Source organism: Bombina bombina, chromosome 5, assembly GCF_027579735.1.
Source record: "Bombina bombina isolate aBomBom1 chromosome 5, aBomBom1.pri, whole genome shotgun sequence".
NCBI lineage: Eukaryota > Metazoa > Chordata > Amphibia > Anura > Bombinatoridae > Bombina > Bombina bombina.
In genome coordinates this window covers 550,529,349-550,552,866 of record NC_069503.1, presented here as the reverse complement: position 1 = coordinate 550,552,866, position 23,518 = coordinate 550,529,349, and the positions used below count along the sequence as shown (strand labels likewise).

The 23,518-nt window shown below is 39.2% G+C and overlaps 1 protein-coding gene across 1 annotated transcript; it reads right to left on the bottom strand.

Annotated features, from left to right (window-relative positions):
* Positions 1–7,255: 7,255 nt before the first annotated feature.
* On the bottom strand, positions 7,256–16,681 carry LOC128660573 (uncharacterized). The gene is made up of 2 exons (XM_053714503.1): positions 15,616–16,681; positions 7,256–10,142 (listed from the first exon to the last, which is right to left on the bottom strand). The coding sequence occupies exon 2, from the start codon at positions 10,132–10,134 to the stop codon at positions 7,987–7,989; it is 2,148 nt and encodes a 715-aa protein (XP_053570478.1). The 5' UTR covers positions 10,135–10,142; positions 15,616–16,681; the 3' UTR covers positions 7,256–7,986.
* Between the last annotated feature and the right edge of the window lie 6,837 nt (positions 16,682–23,518).

The following is a 23,518-nucleotide window of genomic DNA, read 5'->3' as shown; positions in this document are numbered from 1 at the left end:
ATATTATGAGAACTCAAAGACAGCACTTTAACCAGAATGCTTTTGAGCACTAGATGGCAGTAGCAGTGATTGCACAATGAATAAAATAAAAAAGCATTCTTGCAAAACTGCTACCATATCATACTCCAGATATGTGAACGCACCTGAGCCTACCTAGCTGCTTTTCAACAAAGGATGCCAGGAGAAGAAAACAAATTTGATGATAGATGTAAATGGGATTATTTTTTATTTTTTTTAATGGTAAGCTCTATATGAATCACAAAATCATTTTTGGGGGTTTCATGTCCACTTAAATATTTAAAATGTTTTTAAAATACTAAGTTCTTATTAACATTCTATGATATTTAATTGTCATATAGACCAAATGTGTAGAAAAATTACAGCTTGTATATGAAATTATAAAATGTATACATAGTTTAATCTTGTGTAACATAACATTTTTTGTCTAACAAAATATAAATACAATCAGATTAACTGGAAATGGAAAGGTTTGCTGAGATTTTTAATTAGTGGATTGAGTAGAAAATAATATGAAATATTAGGTCTATTTTTCTGTATCGTACTCTGTAGCTTTGAGTAGTAACAGATGCAAACAACCTTGAGCCACAACAATAACTCCCTTTGCTTTGTCGTTTGCTATTACTGGTTGCTATGGAGAATGTGAAAAATGGAAATAAATAAATTAGTATGTATTCCCTTGTTAATGTTTCTAACTTAATATTGTTTGTGCAGCAAGCTTCTGTCAAAAAAAAAAATGATGAGCTATGTTGCACATTTATTCTGTGATTTTTGAAAATATATCTTCAATCATTGTCACGTATGTGAGTTGTCTGACTAAGTTACTATTTCTTGTTCAAAAACACAATTTTAATAATTTAAGAGAGCATTGAATGCTGTTCTTTTTTGTTGCTTCCAAAAGGATATTTGTGTATGTTATGTCGTACATTGATGTTTATGTTCTTAATGCATCTATTTTGTTTTATATATATATATATATATACCTAGGTGGTGTGTAGTAGACCTGGGTGCAATCCTCAAAGAGTAACAATGTAGATCCGTATCAAGAAGGGCAGTCTCAGGATTTGTAAATTCAAATACAATAACTTTATTCGTACATCAACAAAGAATTGTCGACGTTTCGGTTCCTATCCGAGCCTTCATCAGGACATATTAAATCTGAAAACAAACACATAAATCAAAACAAATATAATAGACATTTACGTGAGGACAAACAACAGAACTACCCATCACCAACCCTTATATTCATAGTTAGTGATGTCGCGAATAGTTCGCCGGCGAATAGTTCCCGGCGAACATAGCATGTTCGCCTCGGATGTTCGATCCGCCCCCTATTCGTCATCATTGAGTAAACTTTGACCCTGTACCTCACAGTCAGAATACACATTACAGCCAATCAGCAGCAGACCCTCCCTCCCAGGCCCTCCCACCTCCTGGACAGCATCCATTTTAGATTCATTTGGAAGCTGCATTCTTAGTGAGAGGAGGGACAGTGTAGCTGCTGCTGATTTAATAGGGAAATCGATAGCTAGGCTAGTGTATTCAGTGTCCACTACAGTCCTGAAGGACTCATCTGATCTCTGCTGTAAGGACAGCACCCCAAAAAGCCCTTTTTAGGGCTAGAACATCAGTCTGCTTTTTTTTTTTTTTTCCTGTGTAATCTAATTGCAGTTGCCTGCCTGCCTGCCAGCGTGTGTGTCAGGCTCACAGCGTATACTGTGCCCACTTGCCCAGTGCCACCACTCATATCTGGTGTAACAGTAGTGTACATTTAAAAAAACACACACTTTTTTGACTGTGAAATAATAGCAGACAGCTGCCAGTACCCAAGATGGCCACCAATAAGGCAGATGGGGAGGGTTAGAGAGCTGTTTTGGGGGGGATCAGGGAGGTTGGGGGCTAAGGGGGGATGCTACACCACAGCATATGTAAATATGCTTAATTTTTTTTTTTTTTTTAAAAACCTTATATTTTAGTACTGGCAGACTTTCTGTGGGGTGGGGGAGGGAAGGGAGCTGTTTGGGAGGGATCAGGGGGTCTGATGTGTCAGGTGGGAGGCTGATCTCTACACTAAAGCTAAAATTAACCGTGCAAGCTCCCTACAAACTACCTAATTAACCCCTTCACTGCTAGCCATAATACACGTGTGATGCGCAGCAGCATTTAGCGGCCTTCTAATTACCAGAAAGCAACGCCAAAGTCATATATGTCTGCTATTTCTGAACAAAGGGGATCCCAGAGAAGCATTTACAACCATTTGTGCCATAATTGCACAAGCTGTTTGTAAATAATTTCAGTGAGAAACCTAAAATTGCGAAAAAATTTAATTTTTTTTTAAATTTGATCGCATTTGGCGATGAAATGGTGGCATGAAATATACCAAAATGGGCCTAGATCAATACTTTGGGTTGTCTACTACACTACACTTAAGCTAAAATTAACTCTACAAGCTGCCTACATGCTCCCTAATTAACCCCTTCACTGCTGGGCATAAAACACGTTTGGTGCGCAGTGGCATTTAGCAGCCTTCTAATTACCAAAAAGCAACGCCAAAGCCATATAAGTCTGCTATTTCTGAACAAAGGGGATCCCAGAGAAGCATTTACAACCATTTATGCCATAATTGCATAAGTTGTTTGTAAATAAATTCTGTGAGAAACCTAAAGTTTGTGAAAAAGTGAACAATTTTCTTTTATTTGATCGCATTTGGTGGTGAAATGGTGGCATGAAATATACCAAAATGGGCCTAGATCAATACTTTGGGTTGTCTACTACACTACACTTAAGCTAAAATTAACTCTACAAGCTGCCTACATGCTCCCTAATTAACCCCTTCACTGCTGGGCATAAAAAACGTGTGGTGCGCAGTGGCATTTAGCAGCCTTCTAATTACCGAAAAGCAACGCCAAAGCCATATAAGTCTGCTATAATGGCATGTCTGGCACACAGTGTTGGGGCAAGGGTCCATCGGACCACTGATTCCTGGTCTGCAAAGCATGGTCAGGGCAGGTATATCACCTACGCTGCGCACTGTGAAGCGGGCGTAACCCTTACACTTGCAACAATGTATCATGAACCACAGCACTCACTGCACAGCCAGGAACAGGCTTACCAAACCCAGTATTGATACATAGAAACAGAGGTCGTTCCAGCTGGTGCAATAAAAGACTTTTATTATGCAAACAGGGATACAGAAGCGACGTTTCAGGCCCACACTTGGCCTTTTCTCAAGCTAACCCTTACACTACCTGATCGATACAACATCATACCTGATGTTTTAAAGCACGTTATTCCAAACAATTTAGGAATGTTAGGTGATTAAGGCCCTTTATGGATTAAAACCAGACTCTGCATCAACTATGTAATTTTCCATGGGAGTTTTACCATGGATCCCCCTCCGGCATGCCACAGTCCAGGTGTTAGTGCCCTTGAAACAACCTTTCCATCACTATTGTGGCCAGAAAGAGTCCCTATGGGTTTTAAAATTCGCCTGCCTACTGAAGTCTATGGCGGTTCGCCCAGTTCGCCCGTTCGCTAACTTTTGCGGAAGTTCGTGTTCGCGAACCCAAATTTTTAGTTTTGCGACATCACTATTCATAGTTTAAAAACATTATCAGTTAAAATATTCATCCATACCACCCAGAGGGCGAATTTCTAGGTACCAGCATATACACTCATATGTGTGTGACCAATCACAAGTTCAAACACATGCCTACCCAGGCAACCTTTTTAACAGACAAAAGCATCAGGGACCAACCAGTCTTAACAACAAGAAAAATTAAATAAATGAATCCTGAAACTTCAGAAAATTCATAAAGCTCAAACTGCAAATAGTTAACACCCAGCCCTTAACATATATGTATGTTTAATTATCGTAATTTTTTTTTTTGCAATTTTTTTTTAAATATTTTTTTATTGGATGATATTATTATGAGTGTAACTGCACTTTGTAATGTTTTTTTGATGTGTTTTGTGACATATGTTTTTTCCGCAACACAGTTAACCAAAGCACTGAGGTCACGGTAATCATTCTAGCGTAAATCAAATGGATTGTAAACACTTTGAAACTGTGGTAAAACTATTTTGAAATATAATTTCATTATTAATTTTGCCCATTTTTTCTGTAATTGTGGCTTTATCCAGTCCTGGAAGTTGAAAGAGCATATAGCACGTGCATATCTCTTACATACAGTATCTCTCCCTAATTTGCAGTTAGGTATTGGCTCCTCCTAGTAAGTGGAGATGGTGTTTGACCACTGAGGCTTAGAATTATTAAGACATTTTCGGCTATGTAGAGCAGGTTTGCAAAAGCGATCTTGCTGCCACATATTTAAGAAACAAAATCTGCTTCTTTTATCTCTCTGCCACTTCAGAAGTGACAAGATCATTCACCATGACACTCACTTGTTTGGGGTGATTGCCATTCCCTGCTCTAGCACAATTGGTTGAGCCGGAGCAGGGGGCAATTTGCAGGTTGAGCAATTGCAGGTGGACAGGTTCACTACTTGTGAACCTGTCTGCCAAAGGGAAATTAAAGGGACAGTCTAGTCAAAATTAAACTTTCATGATTCAGATAGGGCATGCAATTTTAAACAACTTTCCAATTGACTTTTATCATTAAATTTGCTTTGTTTCCTTGGGGGTATTTTTAAAAAGGTAAACCTAGGTAGACTCAAACTGATTTCTAAACCGTTGAAAACCACCTCTTAGCTCAGAGCATTTTGAAAGTTTTTCACAGTTAGACAGTACTAGTTCATGTGTGTCATATTAGATAACATTGTTCTCACTCCCGTGGAGTTATTTAGGAGTCTGCACTGATTGGCTAAACTGCATGTCCGTCAAAGCACTGAGATGAGAGGGCAGTCTGCAGAGGCTTAGATACAAGGCAATCACAGAGGTAAAAAGTATTTTAATATGTTGGTTATGCAAAACTGGGGAATGGGTAATAATGGGAATATCTATCTTTTTAAACAATAAAAATTCGGATGTAGACTGCCTCTTTAAAGTTACCCCTGAAAAACTGTTGCAGCGAACAAGGTGTTAATCTGTTCTAATAACAATCAGACTCAACTGATCTAATCGATTAAAACAAGTTCAAAGAAGATCCAGCACAATGTGAATCAGGTGGTGCAAATCTGCATGGGATCCTGCACAATCTCCATCCACAGTAGTGTATAGTCCAATGAAGCAGCAGTTCTCACCAATCTTCCAGGTACAAAAGTTTATTCAATAACCCCAGGTAATATACATACAAGCAACAATATCGCCCAAACAAATGCTGAATATGTCATCTATATAGCACCACCAAGTGGCACCATACAGAATAAAGAGAGCATTCTCATACACAGGTTATTCTTCCAGCATATTCATAAACATTTTTGCACAAGCTTACCTATAGGATTGAATAAGGATTTTAACATGTCAGTATTTATCTAAATAATATGCTGTAATTCTGTATATAATAAGGTTTGAGAATAGTGTGTTGAATTTTGTGACCAGTAATTGTTTTATTAATGGTGTAAGAATGGAAAGAGTTAATGTTTGTATTAGGGGTGGAGCTAGTGTTGCTTTAAAATGGTGGTTGACCATTTCAGTGTGACATGACTAAGGGCTTTTAGCTTGAAACATTGTTGCTTGTATGTTACCTGTGGTTATTAAATAAACTTTTGTACCTGGAAGATTGATGAGAGCTGCTGTTTTATTACACTAATCTATTGAAAGACAGCAATTGTTTTAATAGCGAGGTGCTTATTAAGTATGTGCATTGGTGCTCTTCATGCTGTAACGAATCAGGAAGAAGGTGGCTGCTCGCGGCAATTGGGACTTTTCGGTGCCAGATTTATTCTTTCACAAGAATAAGTCTAGATCAAAAAGAGCTAAACACAACTTGCAATCGCCTTCTTCTTGATTTGTTGAGAAGTGCACAAATGCGCATAACTAGTATTTACTGTCCCGTTAAGTAATGTTTTTGATGGCATATTTATTTTCAATGTGTTTAATTACTGTTCATCCATATATGGCTTTTCTGTTGTCCCTGTAATACAATAATTGATCAAAAATATGTATCACACGCATATCCTATTTTCTGTGTTTCATTTGTAGATGTCAATGAGCCTTTCACTTGATTTTAAGTGTGGATTGTTCCTTTTAACATTTAAATAAATGTATCTAATAGCTGCAGCTGGAATGGAAAGCTATTTATAACTTGAATGTGTAGTACCAATTTCTCATTCACAATTATTTCTAGGTAATAGCCACTTGGAAAGGTGTGGGTAAAGTTCAAAATATCCTGGGTTAATGTATATCACCATATTATAAGATATTTCTCAAGATACCTTATTACTGGAAATTAGCTGCATTAGCACAAATAAGCATTCATGGAAGAAAATACACAGTGTGCAGCATTGAGAGCATCAGCAGATTAATTAACACTTATAAATCTCTGTAATAGACATTAATGTAGGCATAATTTCTCTTCCCAATGTTACATTTTTACTGACCTTATTTTTGAGGCACATAAAATATGTAATTTTTAATTAGGGTATAATTTATGTGAACAAATTTAAAATCTAGAAAAGAAAATGATTTAATATTCTGTGCACAGATCTGTGTGTTGTGGGGTCAATTATAGCTTAAATTGTATCAAAATTCCAATAGGGGTTTCTGTTATGTTGGCTATATTATTCAAAATTCAAAAATACAAGACCAGATATCTTCTGTTATTATTTTTCAGACTGTCTTTGCAATAGATGAGAATTTGTAACTATGCTTTTAAATTCTATCACCTTTTATTATATGTAATATACACACAATAAAATTATCTGACATTAATAATGTGATGTCTACATTTTCAAATTAAATTTCCAGTGGGTAGTATATTATAATAATTGCTATGCACTACAATAATGCTCTTACTCTTAAAGATTATTAGCTAAAGAATTCACATTTCATCGCTTAAATTTAAATGAGAAAAGTTTAGAAAGATTCTGGGAAACTACTCTTGACTTTGAAATGACCTATAAAATGATTACTATTAGTGAACAGGTTTCATGGTTTGAAATAACTGCATTTAAATGGTCCCTAAGACTCTATAAATCTTAGTATCTATTTGCTATACACTTTAGTGAAAGGCTAATATTACATTTAATAATCCCTTATGAATTATTATACCCACTATATAATATTAACACACAATCACTAGCTTAAACTACTTGTAAGGTCATAAACTCACAAAGTCTTATTCCAGCAGTAACAAAACTTTTATTACAATGAGGCTAATTAAACATTATTACAATATGCAGATTAAATATAAATTACACATATGCAAATCACTTATAAATACTCAGCAGTGAACTATACATCAATATTACACTAATACATTTGCCCAATCTATGTGAAAGTATGGTGTGCTGAAATTATGTGTCTGTAAGGATCACTTACTTCTGATGTTAGCTGTGGTCACCATTCCAATTGAAAAAGAGTGAAAGAGAGAGGGTGAACTCCAGTATTCCTGCTACTTTTATTGTAAGTTTTTCATCCCTCCCACAATGATGATGTCACTCATAAGCAAGCCCTCATTGTAATTTTAAGAGTATATGGTTTCATCCTGCATGTGCTTTGGGGGTAGGGAATGGCATTAGCCTTAGACAAAGGATCTTAAGCCAGCTGGTCATCCTTCTCAGATGGGGGTCTGGTAATGTGATCTTTCTACATTCCATAGTGACCTAGTATCTGAATGAGGAGTTAACCCCTTCTTTACCATTCAGCTGAGTTCTTGTAGAATACATATACCATATATATATGTATATATATATACCCCTTCCAGACCATATGTGAATTCAGATCATGCCATTATTACATTCCCCCCTTTTGGCAATGGAGGTTACCATACCCTTCCATTCCAATGGTTGTTTTATATGAGTGAATCTGATGGAAGATTCCTAACCCCACCTATGTGTGATGGCTATATTAGTGTACTAAAGACGCTTCCATTCGCATACCATAATATAAGTGATATACACGTGCAATTAATGATTTTAAATAACAACACATACAAATTTGAATAATTATACATAATATAGAAATAAATAATATGATTATAAATGGATGTATAAACAGATTTCCCAATGCAGAACCCCATGATGACTGTTTCGAAAAGGAATTTGCTAATTTCTGCCACCAGGTTGCACTTGACATCTCCGTAAAAGTATGTTCAATCCTTTGTAGTTCTTGTTCCTGATGGTAGAAATTTACATGAACACGTTCCCCAAAATTTTTAAGATGTTCTAGTAACACAGAGTCTTTTTGCAATAAGGTTACCCATTTTTGCCAAGGTGCATCATCTACTAATATTGGGGTTATGAGTGGAGCCCCCAAGGTAGCGTTATATGTGAGTAACTGTGGGACAGTGAAGTTAAACTGTAGTGAACTTATCCTCACAGGGTACCCAGTAATACAATAAATCCCTGGTGTGATTTGTTCCCTTGAATTACACCTGTCAAACCATACATGCACTTCATCTTTAGGCTTCAATGCAACAAAACACACCTTTCCTTGTCCTAAGGGAAAAATCATATCTTGGGGATTAACTTTCTCCACAAAACCATTGCAATATGAGTGATTATGCCAGCAGGAATCAAAAATTATTCTTGCCTGGTTGGGTAGACATAAAATTTTAGAAGGAAACCTTATGCAGCCAGACATATCTACCTGTTCCATATGGGAACCATTCCATATAAAATTTGGGAACTCTAACTCATGATGCAAAACATGAGATTCTGTGACAGGTGTTTCTAGTGAAAACAAATGATAAACATTCTGATAGGTACCACTAGTGGGCACAAGTGAAGTAGCCCTGCATATATTTTCCCTGCATCCCAACCAACTGTTTAACCATAATTCTCTGTGTTTTGATGCAAAACTGTTAACAACAGACTGCTCCCACCCTCCCAAAGGTGTATGGTTATTTTCCATAGCCTGTGCTATTAATTTAAAGTCAGTTGATAATTCTGTTTGCATGGAAATACACACAAAATCCCAGGATACTTCCCTTAACCTGCTAATTACTCCTATCAGTATTTCCTCTGTATGTTGAATGGCAGGACCCTGAACCTGAATGACTGTCTGTGTCAGTGTCTCTACCAGAGTGTTTATCATTTGTTGCGTATGAATCCCTTTTGCATTTAACATCCCCTGAGACTGTAAGGTTGCTGTTAAGCTGGATATGTCAATGGAATTTACCACACCTAGCCCTGTTCCCACACCTCCCAAAACTGTATCCATGATATCCCTCCTAGTCCTTCTCCTAGTACCTTCTGCCCACTTAACTAATGCTTTTTCCATAGTGGCAGTAATTCTGGAACAATTTTGGTAATGTGTGGAAACTAGCCAATCTATTATTTTAATCTTCCACGTGATAAATTGGAATGTGGCATCCCTCAATACTGGAGTTGGCTTGATTGTACTTGTTTGAAATGGACCACTAGAAACAACACTTTTCCCCTTACACATTGGAGTATTGTCATAATGTTTCATCTTTGGTGTAGTGATTAAAGTAGAATAGATCAAAGGCGTAAATGTGGTTGTTTCCTTTATTTGGTCTATTTTTAAGTATACTTCAATCCCTCCACCAAAGTTGGCAGCTGTAACCCTCCAATTAATCCCTTCTCCAATTTGTTGTTCAAATATAACCTTGGTTATATTATAGTTATCGCCATTTATAGTGTGAATAGGATTTGTAAATGTTGTAGACACAGAAACACCTTCTCCCACCAGACCTACAGTCCATTTTCCCCAAGCCACCCACTTACATTCCCATTCAACTTTATTACCCTGATTGACCCTCCAAAAACCAATTAAATTGTCTTGATGTTTTTCTGCAAATATTTCAATTTTCCCACCCACATTAAAAGTCAATTTTCCCAAACAATCTTTGTGAAGGTCTTGAGAGCTCCATAAGCCTGTCCATCCTCTGATGATGCTGCTTGAGCTCCATCTACGACTCCTTGTGAGGTTTGTGATTGAAAGTTCATTACAGTCACAGATTGGAAGTTTTTGCAATAACACCCACACAAATACAAATAGGTTTGTGGCGATCATTCCTCTCAGGCTCCACATAATGAAATCTGTCAAAAAAAGATTAAGAGAATATCAGTTCTTAGCAGAAATATCTACATCTGGGACAGCTGTCCCTCTATACAATTTACATTGGTCAACATGGACCCATTTGTAACCAGGCTGCCTTCTGGTTTTCCCAGGGGTTGATCTTTCTATTTTAATTACAGTATTACCCAATTTGTCCAAAATTCTATAAGGTCCTTCCCAATTTGCATCCCAGGGAGAATTTTTGCGAAAATTTTTAATCATGATCAATCCCCCCTTCTCAAACAGAGGTGTTTGAGGTGTAGATGAAAATTTACAATCTGTTGGGGCCATATTAGAGGCAGCAAAAATTAGCAGTGAGCTCAACTGCTCCTGAATTTGGGAGAGATATTGATCTCTAGACACAGATTCTCTCAAGGGAGTAGACAATTGTGGTTCACCTGGGTGGCCTAATGCCATCTTTCTCCCTGTCATGAGCTCATAGGGAGAACACTTGGTAGCATTTGATGGTGTAGCTCTAATAGCCATTAGAACTGCTGGAAGATGTGTGACCCATGATTTACCATACTGGGAAAGCATTTTTGACAATTTTGTTTTTAATGTGCGATTCATGCGCTCAACTATACCAGAGGATTGTGGATGATATGGTACATGAAATCTTGTCTGTATTCCCAGTAGGGCACAGAGATTTTGCATTACCTGACCTGTAAAATGTGTACCCCTGTCTGATTCAATGAGTGTTGGAAACCCCCATCTTGAGAAAACATGTTCCCACAGTGCTCTGGCAGTAGCCTGTGCAGTATCACAACGAAGTGGAATAGCCTCAACCCATTTTGAAAAAATATCTACAATTACTAGGGCATACCTGAGACCCCCCTTTGATAGTGGAAGTGGGCCTATAAAATCAATTTGGATAGCTTTCCAGGGGCCATCTGCTACTGGTATTCTCTGGAGAATGGGTCTCTGACCTTTAGGGCGTGGATTAATTTGAGCACAAATTAAACATTCTTGTACACATTTTAAACAGGTTTCTGCTAAATCTGGCCAATGAAATTTTTGCCTTAAATGGTACTCTAATGCACTTTGCCCAATATGCCCAAGAAAAGAATGTGTTTGCTGTGTTATAGGTCCCTGCAAATGACTCGGGACCACAAAAACCAATTTAGCCTGTGGATCAATGGGATTAGAGTAACATATTAACCCATTACAAATTGAATAACCATTTGGGAGTGTTTGCTGTTCCTGTAACAGAGGGAAAAGGTTAGGATCTTTAGCTTGTTCTGTTTTCAAATCAGGTACCTCTGAATCTACCATTGTAATCTTTGCTATGTGTACCATTGTATCTTTAGATGTAACATGCTCTCTCCATGCTTCCTGTGTCTCACTGTCATTCTCATCTGATTGCCATGGTTCCCCATCTACAGCTGCCTGTTTGGCTAACATGTCCACATGTGCATTCCCTTGTGAATGTGCATCTGTGAAATGTGTGTGTGCCTTAACTTTAACAATAGCTGACTGCAATGGGTGCTGTGTTCCCCAATCTACCAATTTCTTAAGGGCTTGAACATGTGACAATGGTTTGCCTGCTGAGTCTACCATTCCTCTTAGATTCCAAATTGGTAAGTACTCTGTCAGTGATCTGGTCACATAGGCACTGTCACTGTATATACAAATGTCTTGTGTGTCAAACCTGTGGCAAGCCATAGAAATGGCTTCTAATTCTGCTCTCTGTGCTGAGAATGATCTTGGTAACATAAATTTAAGAGCTAATTGTTGCGAGGGGACCCAAATAGCAAAACCAGTATTAAATTGACCATCCTGCCAAAATCTTGAGCCATCTACATAAATTTGTAAATCCTGGGGAGAAGTTTTGTCCCTGAACAATTTATGAGGCGTTTCCCTGTGTGTGAATGTCTCTGTGCAGTCATGGGGTTCACCCTGAGTGTGCATTAGTTGGGGTAATGTGTATTTTGCATTGTGTTGTACAGTGATGTCACGATGTTGCAAATCTATTAACCACCTAGTCACTCTTTGTGTTGAAACCCCACTTAATGATTTCTCCAATAACAGCTTTATAGGGGTATGTGGTGTTTGGAGGATGAACTTCCCAAATCCCACTATATGCTCAGTAGCCTGAACTGACCAATGCACCCCTAACAAAGCCTTGATACATGCGTCATAACCTTTCTCTACTGGAGTAAGAAGCCTGGAAAAATAGCCAACAGGCCTCCATTTTTCAGCCTTCTCCTGCAGTAGGACTGTGGAAATTGAAGTGTCAGATGTGTATGTTTGTAAAGCAAAAGGGGCCTCCCTCTCCACTGTGGCAAGGGCAGGGGCTGATGCTAAACCTTCCTTTAACACTTTAAATGCTTCCTCATGTTCTGTATTCCAAGGAATTTTCCCAACATCCTCCCCTTTCAAAAGATCATAGAGAGGTTTTGCTTTTTCAGCAAACCCTTCAATGAAATCACGAGAAAAATTTACCAAGCCTAAGAATTGTCTTAAGGACTGCCTATGCAAAGGTCTGGGCACCTGAAGTATGGCTGTAACTCGTTCTCTAGTAGGGCATCTTGTACCCCTTTGTATTGATACTCCCAAAAATGTCACCTTTTGTCTCATTAATTGTACTTTCGAAGTGTTTAACTTGAGGCCAGATTCAGCAATCAAGCCAAACAGTTCATTCAGCCGCTCTAAATGTTCCTCTACTGTCTCTGTTTGTAACAAAATATCATCTACATACTGTATGATACTTTCTGGGACTGAGAATGTTTTTAATACCTCTGCTAATGCTTGGTGAAAGTATGTAGGCGAGCTGTGGAAGCCCTGAGGAAGCGAATTGAAACAAAATTGCATGTTATCAAAGCAGAAAGCAAACTTATATTGGCACTCTGGGGCTAGTCTGACACTCCAAAAACCATTACTTATATCCAGAACAGAATACCACCTACATGTGGCACTCAGTTTGGATACCACTTCAGGAGTAGAAGCAACTAGATTTGTAACAGGTGGGGTAACTTTATTCACCATACGAAAATCAGCAGTTAACCTCCAAGTATTATTTGCTTTCCTTACTGGCCACAAAGGAGAATTATTAGAGGAGGAACATTTCCTAATTATCCCTTGGCTTTCAAGCTGACTAATAATTTGCCTCACAGGTTCAATAGCTTCTGCTGGAAAACGATACTGTCTTTGTGGAGGGGGGTCAGGGCCTACAATATTGATTTCAATGCCTTTTAATATGCCACAATCATTCTTATGTTGAGCCCATATGTCAGGGAAATCCATGACCAATCTCTTCAAATCAGGGTGACTTTCAGTATCCGGCCACACCCTTTCTGAAGGAATTGATGCAATGGATGCTATGGGACTGATGTAAGAGTCATCTAATATTACAGGTTTTCTCCCTCTAGTATCCCTCCACAAAACATTGTTACATAGGTCCACTATCATCCCTTCTGATCTCATTATATCAGCACCAAGTATTGTACCCTCTGTGTTTTTGCTCTGCCAAATGGGAATTTCCTTAGTCCACTGATTACCTAGTGTCATAGTCACATTTGGGATAAGGGATGCTTGGGACTGGGATCCCCCAAGTCCCACAAGAAATGTCTGTCTTGTCCCTTGTGGGGGACTTAATGGTAAGTCTGTCAAAGTTACTGAAGCTCCTGTGTCTATGAGGAGTTTTGTGCGATGGCCCTCAATCACACCATAGACACAGGGACGTCCAGAATGATCCCTAAAGGTGTTACATATAGGGACCATGTCATCCAGGGCCTGAGGTAGTCAGTCAGAGCAGGATATCAGAGGAGAATTATTTTCATAATTCTTTTCATGATATCCCACTTCCCCTCCCCCCACAGTCATCACTCTCAAAGCCTCATGCGCTGGGCCATACAGATTAGTACCAGGCCTAAGCTTTGCGGTGTATTCCTGTCCTGTTTTATCTGGGGGCTTAATCTTGTTATTTTTCCCTACCCAATTATGTGCATAGCTTTCTTTTGGAGGTGCAGAGGGATGTAATCTTTCCTGCCCTCCCTCAGTTTCCTTCTGAATTCTCTTTAAGAATCTGCAATCTACTCGTCTGTGCCCATATTTATTGCAGTAATGGCAAGTACCTTTGAAGGGACCCTCTGAATATTTTTGTTTCCCTTCATTAGTGGTTACCACAGCAATTCTGTGTTGCCCTGTGTTCTTTTTCTTTAAAATGTTCTGCCTAGCCTTACCTATAATAGATAACACACCCTCTAGTGTATTCTTTTCCTCAGCCATCATTTGTATGCTAGGTTCCAAATATGTGAATTTTTTAATTAAATACTGCAACATATCATGAGGTGTTTGTTCTGGTGAAATTCTGTGTGTCAGTCTATATAATTGTTCAAATTTAGCTGCAAATACCCATGGGTCATCATTTAATGCTACTTGCATTTCTGCAAGAGAGTGACTGTCCAAATCTCTACTCCCTGTCACTAGTTTACAAACAGCTTTTAATCTGTCCCCATCTGAACCCCATTTATCCTCCTTAAACCAATCTGTGTTCAAATTAACTGGGCCTGCAACTGGTGATTGTAATCTAGCTGCAATGCTGCCTGGAAGCCACATTTTTAACAAAAAGCATGCTTCCTTATGTGACAGCATGTATTGTTTTACTGCAGACTCAAAATTTGACATGTTAGTGAAAACATCTGCTTTAACATCATACACTGGAAAGAGAGGTTTTAACTTTACCAGTTGTCTCATTACTTTATCTCTATCTTGTTTTATAAGGGTAGTTGATACCAGGGATGATGTTTCAGCAGAGGTGGTAGAAAAAAGTAAATTTTGCGATTGAGTTAAATTTCTTCCCCTGGATCTTACACTGGGTGTTAGTGATAAAGTATCTGTTTGATGTTCTGTGTTTAATGTTCTTGGCCTAGTTATCTGTGGGGTTAGTATTGGAATGTGTGTGCTCTCTGTATTTTGTGTGTGATTCAATCTTTCCTCACTGTGTGGAATAGGCACCCTCCCCCCATCAACATGTGGGCTTTGCACCCTTCCCCCATCAACATGTGCCCCATCTTCCTGCGACACACATGCATTGTCCTCATTTAATACTGCAACAGGGGTTAAGTTTGCAAGTCCCTGTCTCAATGAAGCAATAAGTTGGCCTCTTGCGTCATAATTTTCTTCTAAAGTATTAATATATTCTGCATTTACCCCACATGTGGGGCAATTCTCATCTAATGTGTTACAATTGATCTCTGTTAACATGGCTATTGGGGGAGAATGTTCAAAGATTGCTCTATTCATTTGGTCTTTGATAGCTAACAACAGTTTCATGCAATTCTGTAATTTGGATTTTTCTTTTGTTAAACAAAACCTTTTTTTATCAATAAGCTTATTCTCATTCTCACATTGCAACCACACATCTTTCAGTCTTTTAACTATGTCAGTATTTTCATCAACAACAGGCTCAAATGTGCTACATTCTGCATATTTAACAATTAATTCCATACTCACACTTTAAAGTGTCTTCAGACTGCCAGCAAATCAGATTCACGTCCTGCGCGATATGATTTTCTCTGCGTCTGGTTCAACTGATCCTTAGGTAATGCCTCTCTGGATCTGTAGTCTTGGCCAAAGACTTTACTGCTGAAACGCTCAACTCAAAAACAGTATAGCAAAAACTAGGTTCAATTTTCGTCCAAAAATCACACTTGTATTATAAAAAGAACCTGGATTAGTCCCCCCTTAAAACAAGTGTAGTTGGTAAGAAAATTCGCTGGCTCGCCAATGAAATAACTGCATTTAAATGGTCCCTAAGACTCTATAAATCTTAGTATCTATTTGCTATACACTTTAGTGAAAGGCTAATATTACATTTAATAATCCCTTATGAATTATTATACCCACTATATAATATTAACACACAATCACTAGCTTAAACTACTTGTAAGGTCATAAACTCACAAAGTCTTATTCCAGCAGTAACAAAACTTTTATTACAATGAGGCTAATTAAACATTATTACAATATGCAGATTAAATATAAATTACACATATGCAAATCACTTATAAATACTCAGCAGTGAACTATACATCAATATTACACTAATACATTTGCCCAATCTATGTGAAAGTATGGTGTGCTGAAATTATGTGTCTGTAAGGATCACTTACTTCTGATGTTAGCTGTGGTCACCATTCCAATTGAAAAAGAGTGAAAGAGAGAGGGTGAACTCCAGTATTCCTGCTACTTTTATTGTAAGTTTTTCATCCCTCCCACAATGATGATGTCACTCATAAGCAAGCCCTCATTGTAATTTTAAGAGTATATGGTTTCATCCTGCATGTGCTTTGGGGGTAGGGAATGGCATTAGCCTTAGACAAAGGATCTTAAGCCAGCTGGTCATCCTTCTCAGATGGGGGTCTGGTAATGTGATCTTTCTACATTCCATAGTGACCTAGTATCTGAATGAGGAGTTAACCCCTTCTTTACCATTCAGCTGAGTTCTTGTAGAATACATATACCATATATATATGTATATATATATACCCCTTCCAGACCATATGTGAATTCAGATCATGCCATTTATTACATGGTTCCTTTAAGAATTTTAAAAGCTTTTAAGATGAGCTATAACATAATAAATGGAATGAAGAAAGGGTATATTATGCAGGTGCTACACATCCACATAAATATGTTATTTTAAATTTGCTTAAACTTAAAGGGACACTGAATACAAAATTTTTCTTTTGTGATTCAAATAGAGCATGAAATTTTAAGCAACTTTTTAATTTACTCCTATTATAGTTTAGATGCCAGCCCATTTTTGGTGAACAACCTGGGTTGTTCTTGCTGATTGGTGGATAAATTCATCCACCAATAAAAAAGTGCTGTCCATAGTTCTGAACAAAAAAAAAAGCTTAGATGCTTTCTTTTTCAAATAAAGATAGCAAGAGAACGAAGAAAAATTGATAATAGGAGTAAATTAGAAAGTTGCTTAAAAATGCATGCTTTTTATCAAGTTTCAAATGGTTACATGCAGTCTTCCACCTCAGTTCTTTGAAACACACAAATATTTCTTCATCTTCCAATTCAAGTCTTACACAGTGATTGTTTATACTACAATTTTAAAAAGTTGTTTAGATTGTATGCTAAATTTGGTCAAGTTGTGGAATTACCATAAGGTGTGAAATGTGCATTCACTTTATTATCAGAAGTGCAAGGCCTAAGGATATAAGTTAAACAGATCTTGTGTATCTCCATGATGGAAAAGTACCTCTCAATAAGAGACCAGACAAAGAAACATCAAGAGAAACATAATAGGAGAAATAGTGGTATATCTTAAAGGGATATTAAACAGTAAGAGATTGCAATCTAAAGTGCTTAAAGGTACAGTATACCGTAAAATTGTCTTTCCCTTAATGTGTTTCCAATTACTATTTTTTACCAGCTGCAGAGTATAAAATCTATGAGAATTTGCTTTTTAAGGTTTATTTGTGTCTATGAATTAGCTGGTTTTGTGTTTTGAAGCCACAACCTAATAAAATGGGTTCAACTTGTAGGTATAATCAGATCTCATTACTTTATAACATTATGTACATATACCTGATTCTTTGTCTTATATCTGTCCATAAACCAATCACCAATACTTGGAGAGAACAATGGAAAATTATCATTTCTTTTTTAAGATATGATGAGTCCACGGAATTCATCCTTACTTGTGGGATATCGCCTCCTGGTCAGCAGGAGGAGGCAAAGAGCACCACAGCAGAGCTGTATATATAGCTCCTCCCTTCCCTCCCACTCCAGTCATTTTCTTTGCCTGTGTTAGTGATAAGAAGAGATTCTTCAATCAAGAGTTTTTTATTTTTAAAATGGTGCCAGTGAGTACTATTTTATTACAGGGTGTAGCCGTATTCCTTGTTAAACTCTGGAGTAGAGCAACAGGTGGCTTTAAAGCATTGGGAACTGGTGGGATTAAATTCTCACTGTGCCTCCCATACTGTGTGCTGCCCTTCTGATGATGGTCTTAGCAAATATTAACTAAGACCCTGTATGTCTCCACAGAACTGCAGGAGGGAAAGAAGACCTCTTGATCCTGTGGGACCGTTCATGCTGTCGCTCAGCATTTATACATAACTGATAAATTATTTTCTTTCCTGGTATGGAGCGCCCACAAATCCATTCAATTACTAGTGGGAATTAAACTCCTGGCCACCAGGTGGAGGCAAAGAACACCCCAGCCTCCTCAGAGGATGGAGAAAGGGTTTTGCAGGCTGTGGTGCCCTCAGATTGGGGCCGCCTCTCCTTTCTGCCCTCCTGTTAGCATTCAGTTTCCTCTGGAGCTTCAGTATAATTTCCTGACAGTTATAACTCAGAGACAGCTGTACCCTGTATTCATCTGCCTCCCCAGTGTGCTTTGTTGTTGCTGGATGCATTACATTGGCATCATAAAAATTTTGATTGCACCTCAGGGCTTCTCTTTTTATTACTAGGGAAAATGCGGTGGGGAAAGGTCAGGACAAGGAGCGCTCTGGTTATGAAATGGAGGTTACACTCTCTTTTCTTAATGAGCGCATAACAGCTGTGGGCTTGACGCTGGGGACCCTGGTTATGGAGTTATCTAATTCAGACTCTGGTGTGGGGGTAATTGTTTATATTGGCCAGATAGTGGTACACTGTGTAAGAGGGACATAAGTGGGTGTGTATTTTCACGCCCACGATGGGCGGGGTTATCTTCGCACGCTTCAGGTAAAGCCGCGCAGTTGTTTTTCTGGCTACGGAGTTTAGACCGCATGGTTCGGCAGGGGTCGGACATCCGGATCAGTGCTGTTACTGGAATTTCTAAGACCGCATGATAAGACATTGAAGCAAATGTCTTAGGCAGTGGAAAACTTGGCAGACAGTGGTCGGGATTAACGTGGGGGCAGGTAGGCGCCTCAGCAGAGCTGTTGAGGCGACAGAGGTGTGCTATTTTTTGTTAGGTTAACGGCTCTTACTTTAATAAGACTAATGTGAATATTGTGGTTCCTCCAGAAAAATTGAGTAAGTTGGACAGATATCTAGAAGTCTCTTCTTATTCTGATGTTTTCCCAGTTCCTAAGAGAACTTCTGAGATCATTGCTAAGGAATGGGAGAGACCAGATATTCCATTATCTCCTTCTCCCGTTTTCAAGAAGATGTACCCTATAGCAGACGCTATCAGGGATTCTTGGCAGGCGGTCCCTAAGGTGGAAGGAGCTATCTCCACCTTGGCTAAGCGGACTACTATCCCTATTGAGGATAGTTGTGCTTTCAAAGACCCTATGGATAAGAAATTAGAGGGTCTTCTTAAGAAGATCTATGTTCATCAGGGGTTGCTATTACAACCGGCGGCCTGCATGGTTACCGTTACAAGTGCGGCTGTGTATTGGTTTGATGCTCTGGAAGAGTCTCTTAAAACTGAGACTTCTTTGGAAGAGATACAGGATAGAGTTAAAGCTCTTAAATTAGCAAATTCATTTATTACGGATGCTTCTCTGCAGATTACCAAATTGGTGGCTAAGAGTTTGGGTTTTTCCATCTTAGCACGCAGAGCTTTATGGTTGAAATCTTGGTCTGCGGATGTGTCATCCAAGTCTAAGCTTCTGGCTATTCCTTACAAGGGGAAGACACTGTTCAGTCCTGACTTGAAGGAAATTATTTCTGACATCACGGGAGGCAAAGGTCATCTCCTCCCTCAGGATAAAAAATCCAAACAGAGAGGTCGACAGAGTAATTTTTGTTCCTTTCGAAAATTCAAGGGAATCCCCCCTTCCTCTAAACAGGATGGGAACTATTCTCAAGCCAAGTCTACCTGGAGACCCAACCAGTCTTGGAATAAAGGTAAACAATCCAAGAAGCCTGCGGCTGCTCCCAAGTCAGCATGAAGGGCTGGCCCCCGATCTGGGACCAGATCTAGTAGGGGGCAGACTGTCTTTCTTCATCCAGGCTTGGTTAAGAGATGTTCAGGATCCCTGGGCATTAGAGATAGTGTCTCAGGGATACAAGCTGGAATTCAGAAATTCTTCCCCCAGAGGAAGGTTTCTTCTTTCTCGATTGTCTGTAGACTAGATAAAAAGAGAGGCATTCTTACGCTGTGTAAGAGACCTCTCCTCCATGGGAGTAATTTGTCCCGTTCCAATTCAGGAACAGGGACAGGGATTTATTCAAATCTGTTTGTAGTTCCCAAAAAGGAGGGAACTTTCAGACCTATCTTAGACTTCAAGAGTCTAAACAAGTTTCTCAGAGTTCCATCTTTCAAGATGGAAACTATTCGTACCATTCTTCCATTGATCCAGGAGGGTCAATTTATGAAAACAGTGGATCTAAAGGATGCATATCTTCATGTTCCTATCCACAGAGATCATTACAAGTTCCTGAGGTTTGCCTTTCTGGACAAACATTATCAGTTTGTGGCTCTCCCTTTCGGGTGGGCAACGGCGCCCAGAATTTTAACAAAAGTTCTGGGGTCTTTATTGACGGTTCTAAGGCCGTGAGGCATAGAGGTGGCGCATTATCTGGACGATATACTGATTCAGGCATCATCATTTCAAATGACAAGGTCCCATACCGACATTGTACTTTCCTTCCTAAGGTCCCACGGGTGGAAGGTAAACCTGGAAAAGAGTTCATTAGTTCCTCAGACAAGGGTGCCCTTTCTGGGAACTGTAATAGACTCTATTTCAATGAAGATTTTTCTGACGGAGGTCAGAAAGCTAAAGATTCTGAATACATGTCGAACCATTCAGTCCAATTCTCGTCCATCAGTGGCTCAGTGCATGGAGGTAATCGGATTGATGGTGGCGGCAATGGACATTGTACCATTTGCGCGGTTTCATCTCAGGCCTCTGCAATTGAGCATGCTCAGGCAGTGGAATGGGGATTATACAGATCTGTCTCCTCTAGTATATCTAGATCAGGAGACAAGGGATTCTCTTCTATGGTGGTTGTCACTGGATCATCTGTCTCAGGGGACATGCTTTCGCAGACCCTCATGGGTGATAGTGACAACGGATGCCAGTCTGTTAGGTTGGGGAGCAGTTTGGAACTCCCTAAGGGCTCAGGGTGTATGGACTCCGGCGGAGTCTCTTCTTCCCATCAATATCTTGCAGTTGAGAGCAATATTCAATGCTCTTCGGGCTTGGCCTCAGTTGGCTTCGGCCCAATTCATCAGATTTCAGTCGGACAACATAACGACGGTAGCTTACATCAATCATCAGGGAGGAACAAGGAGTTCCTTAGCGATGATAGAAGTAGCCAAGATAATACAGTGGGTGGAGTCTCACTCCTGCCATCTGTCAGCGATCTACATCCCAGGGGTGGAAAACTGGGAGGCAGACTTTTTGAGCAGGCAGACATTTCATCCGGGGGAATGGGAACTCCGTCCGGAGATATTTTCCAACCTGGTTCTCAGATTGGGCAGGCCAGAGTTGGATCTCATGGCATCTCGTCAGAATGCCAAGCTTCCAAGATATGGGTCCAGGTCTAGGGATCCTCAGGCGGAGCTGATAGATGCCCTGGCAGTGCCTTGGTCTTTCAGCCTAGCTTATGTATTTCCTCAGTTTGCTCTTCTTTCCAGGGTGATTGCTTGAGTCAAACAGGAGAGGGCATCGGTGATCCTCATTGCTCCTGCGTGGCCTCGCAGGATTTGGTATGCGGATATGGTGGACATGTCATCTCAGCCACCATGGAGGAAAGACTTTCTCATTCAAGGACCCTTCCATCATCCAAATCTAGTTTCTCTGCAGCTGACTGCTTGGAGATTGAATGCTTAATTTTATCTAAGCAAGGGTTTTCTGATTTGGTCATAGATACCTTAATTCAGGCATGTAAGCCTGTTACTAGGAAAATTTACCATAAGATATGGCGTAAATATCTTTATTGGTGTGAATCCAAGGGCTACTCATGGAGTAGGGTTAGGATTCCTAGGATTTTGTCCTTTCTCCAAGAAGGATTGGAGAAGGGGCTATCAGCAAGTTCCTTAAAGGGACAGATTTCTGCTTTATCTATTTTGTTGCACAAGCGTCTGGCAGATGTTCCAGATGTACAATCTTTTTGTCAGGCACTGACTAGAATCAGGTCTGTATATAGACCAATTGCTCCTCCTTGGAGTTTAAATTTAGTTCTTAGAGTTCTTCAAGGGGTTCCGTTTGAACCTATGCATTACATTGATATTAAGTTATTATCTTGGAAAGTCTTATTTCTGGTTGCTATTTCTTCTGCCCAAAGAGTTTCTGAGCTTTCAGCATTACAGTTTGATTCTCCTTATCTTATTTTCCATTTGAATAAGGTGGTGTTACGTACTAATCCTGGTTTTCTTCCTAAGGTTGTTTCAAACAAGAATATTAATCAGGAGATTGTTGTTCCTTCCTTGTGTCCTAATCCTTCCTCTAAGAAGGAACGTGTGTTACATAATTTAGACGTAGTCCGTGCTTTAAGTTTTACTTACAAGCTACTAAGGATTTTCACAATCATCTTCTTTGTTTATTGTTTTTTCAGGAAAATGTAGGGGTCAGAAAGCTACGGCTACCTCTCTTTCTTTTTGGCTGAAGAGTATCATCCGTTTTGCATATGAGACTGCTGGACAGCAGCCTCCTGAACGAATTACAGCTCATTCCACTAGGGCTGTGGCTTCCTCATGGGCATTCAAAAATGATGCTTCTGTTGAACAGATTTGCAAAGCTGCAACTTGGTCGTCTCTTCACACTTTTTCCAAATTTTATAAATTTGATACTTTTGCCTCTGCTGAGGCTGCTTTTGGGAGGAAGGTTCTTCAAGCAGTGGTGCCTTCCATTTAGGTTCCCTGTCTTGTCCCTCCCTTTTTCATCCGTGTACTATAGCTTTGGTATTGTATCCCATAAGTAAGGATGAATTCCGTGGACTCATCGTATCTTAAAAAAGAAAAGAAAATTTATGCTTACCTGATAAATGTATTTTCTTTTGGATACGATGAGTCCACGGCCTGCCCTGTTTTTATGAGACAGGTCTTTATTTTTGTTAAACTTCAGTCACCTCTGCACCTTGGCTTTTCCTTTCTCTTCCTAACTTTGGTCAATTGACTGGAGTGGGAGGGAAGGGAGGAGCTATATATACAGCTCTGCTGTGGTGCTCTTTGCCTCCTCCTGCTTACCAGGAGGCAATATCCCACAAGTAAGGATGAATTTCGTGGACTCATCGTATCCAAAAAGAAATACATTTATCTGGTAAGCATAAATTTTCTTTTTATTACCTATACCCCACTAGGAATGTACATTTTTCTGCTGGCTGTGTTTACACAGCTTATCTCTTGGACCTAAGGCCAGAAACTTTCATAATAGGTGGGGATACATCAACTATTTCAAATGCAGGTGAAGTGGATCATTGGGAACAAATTAAAGGGGAGACACATTTTGAGTTA

Excerpts from the sequence above, each read along its gene's own strand:
- LOC128660573 (XM_053714503.1), bottom strand. The coding sequence starts at position 10,134 with ATGTGGAGCCTGAGAGGAATGATCGCCACAAACCTATTTGTATTTGTG.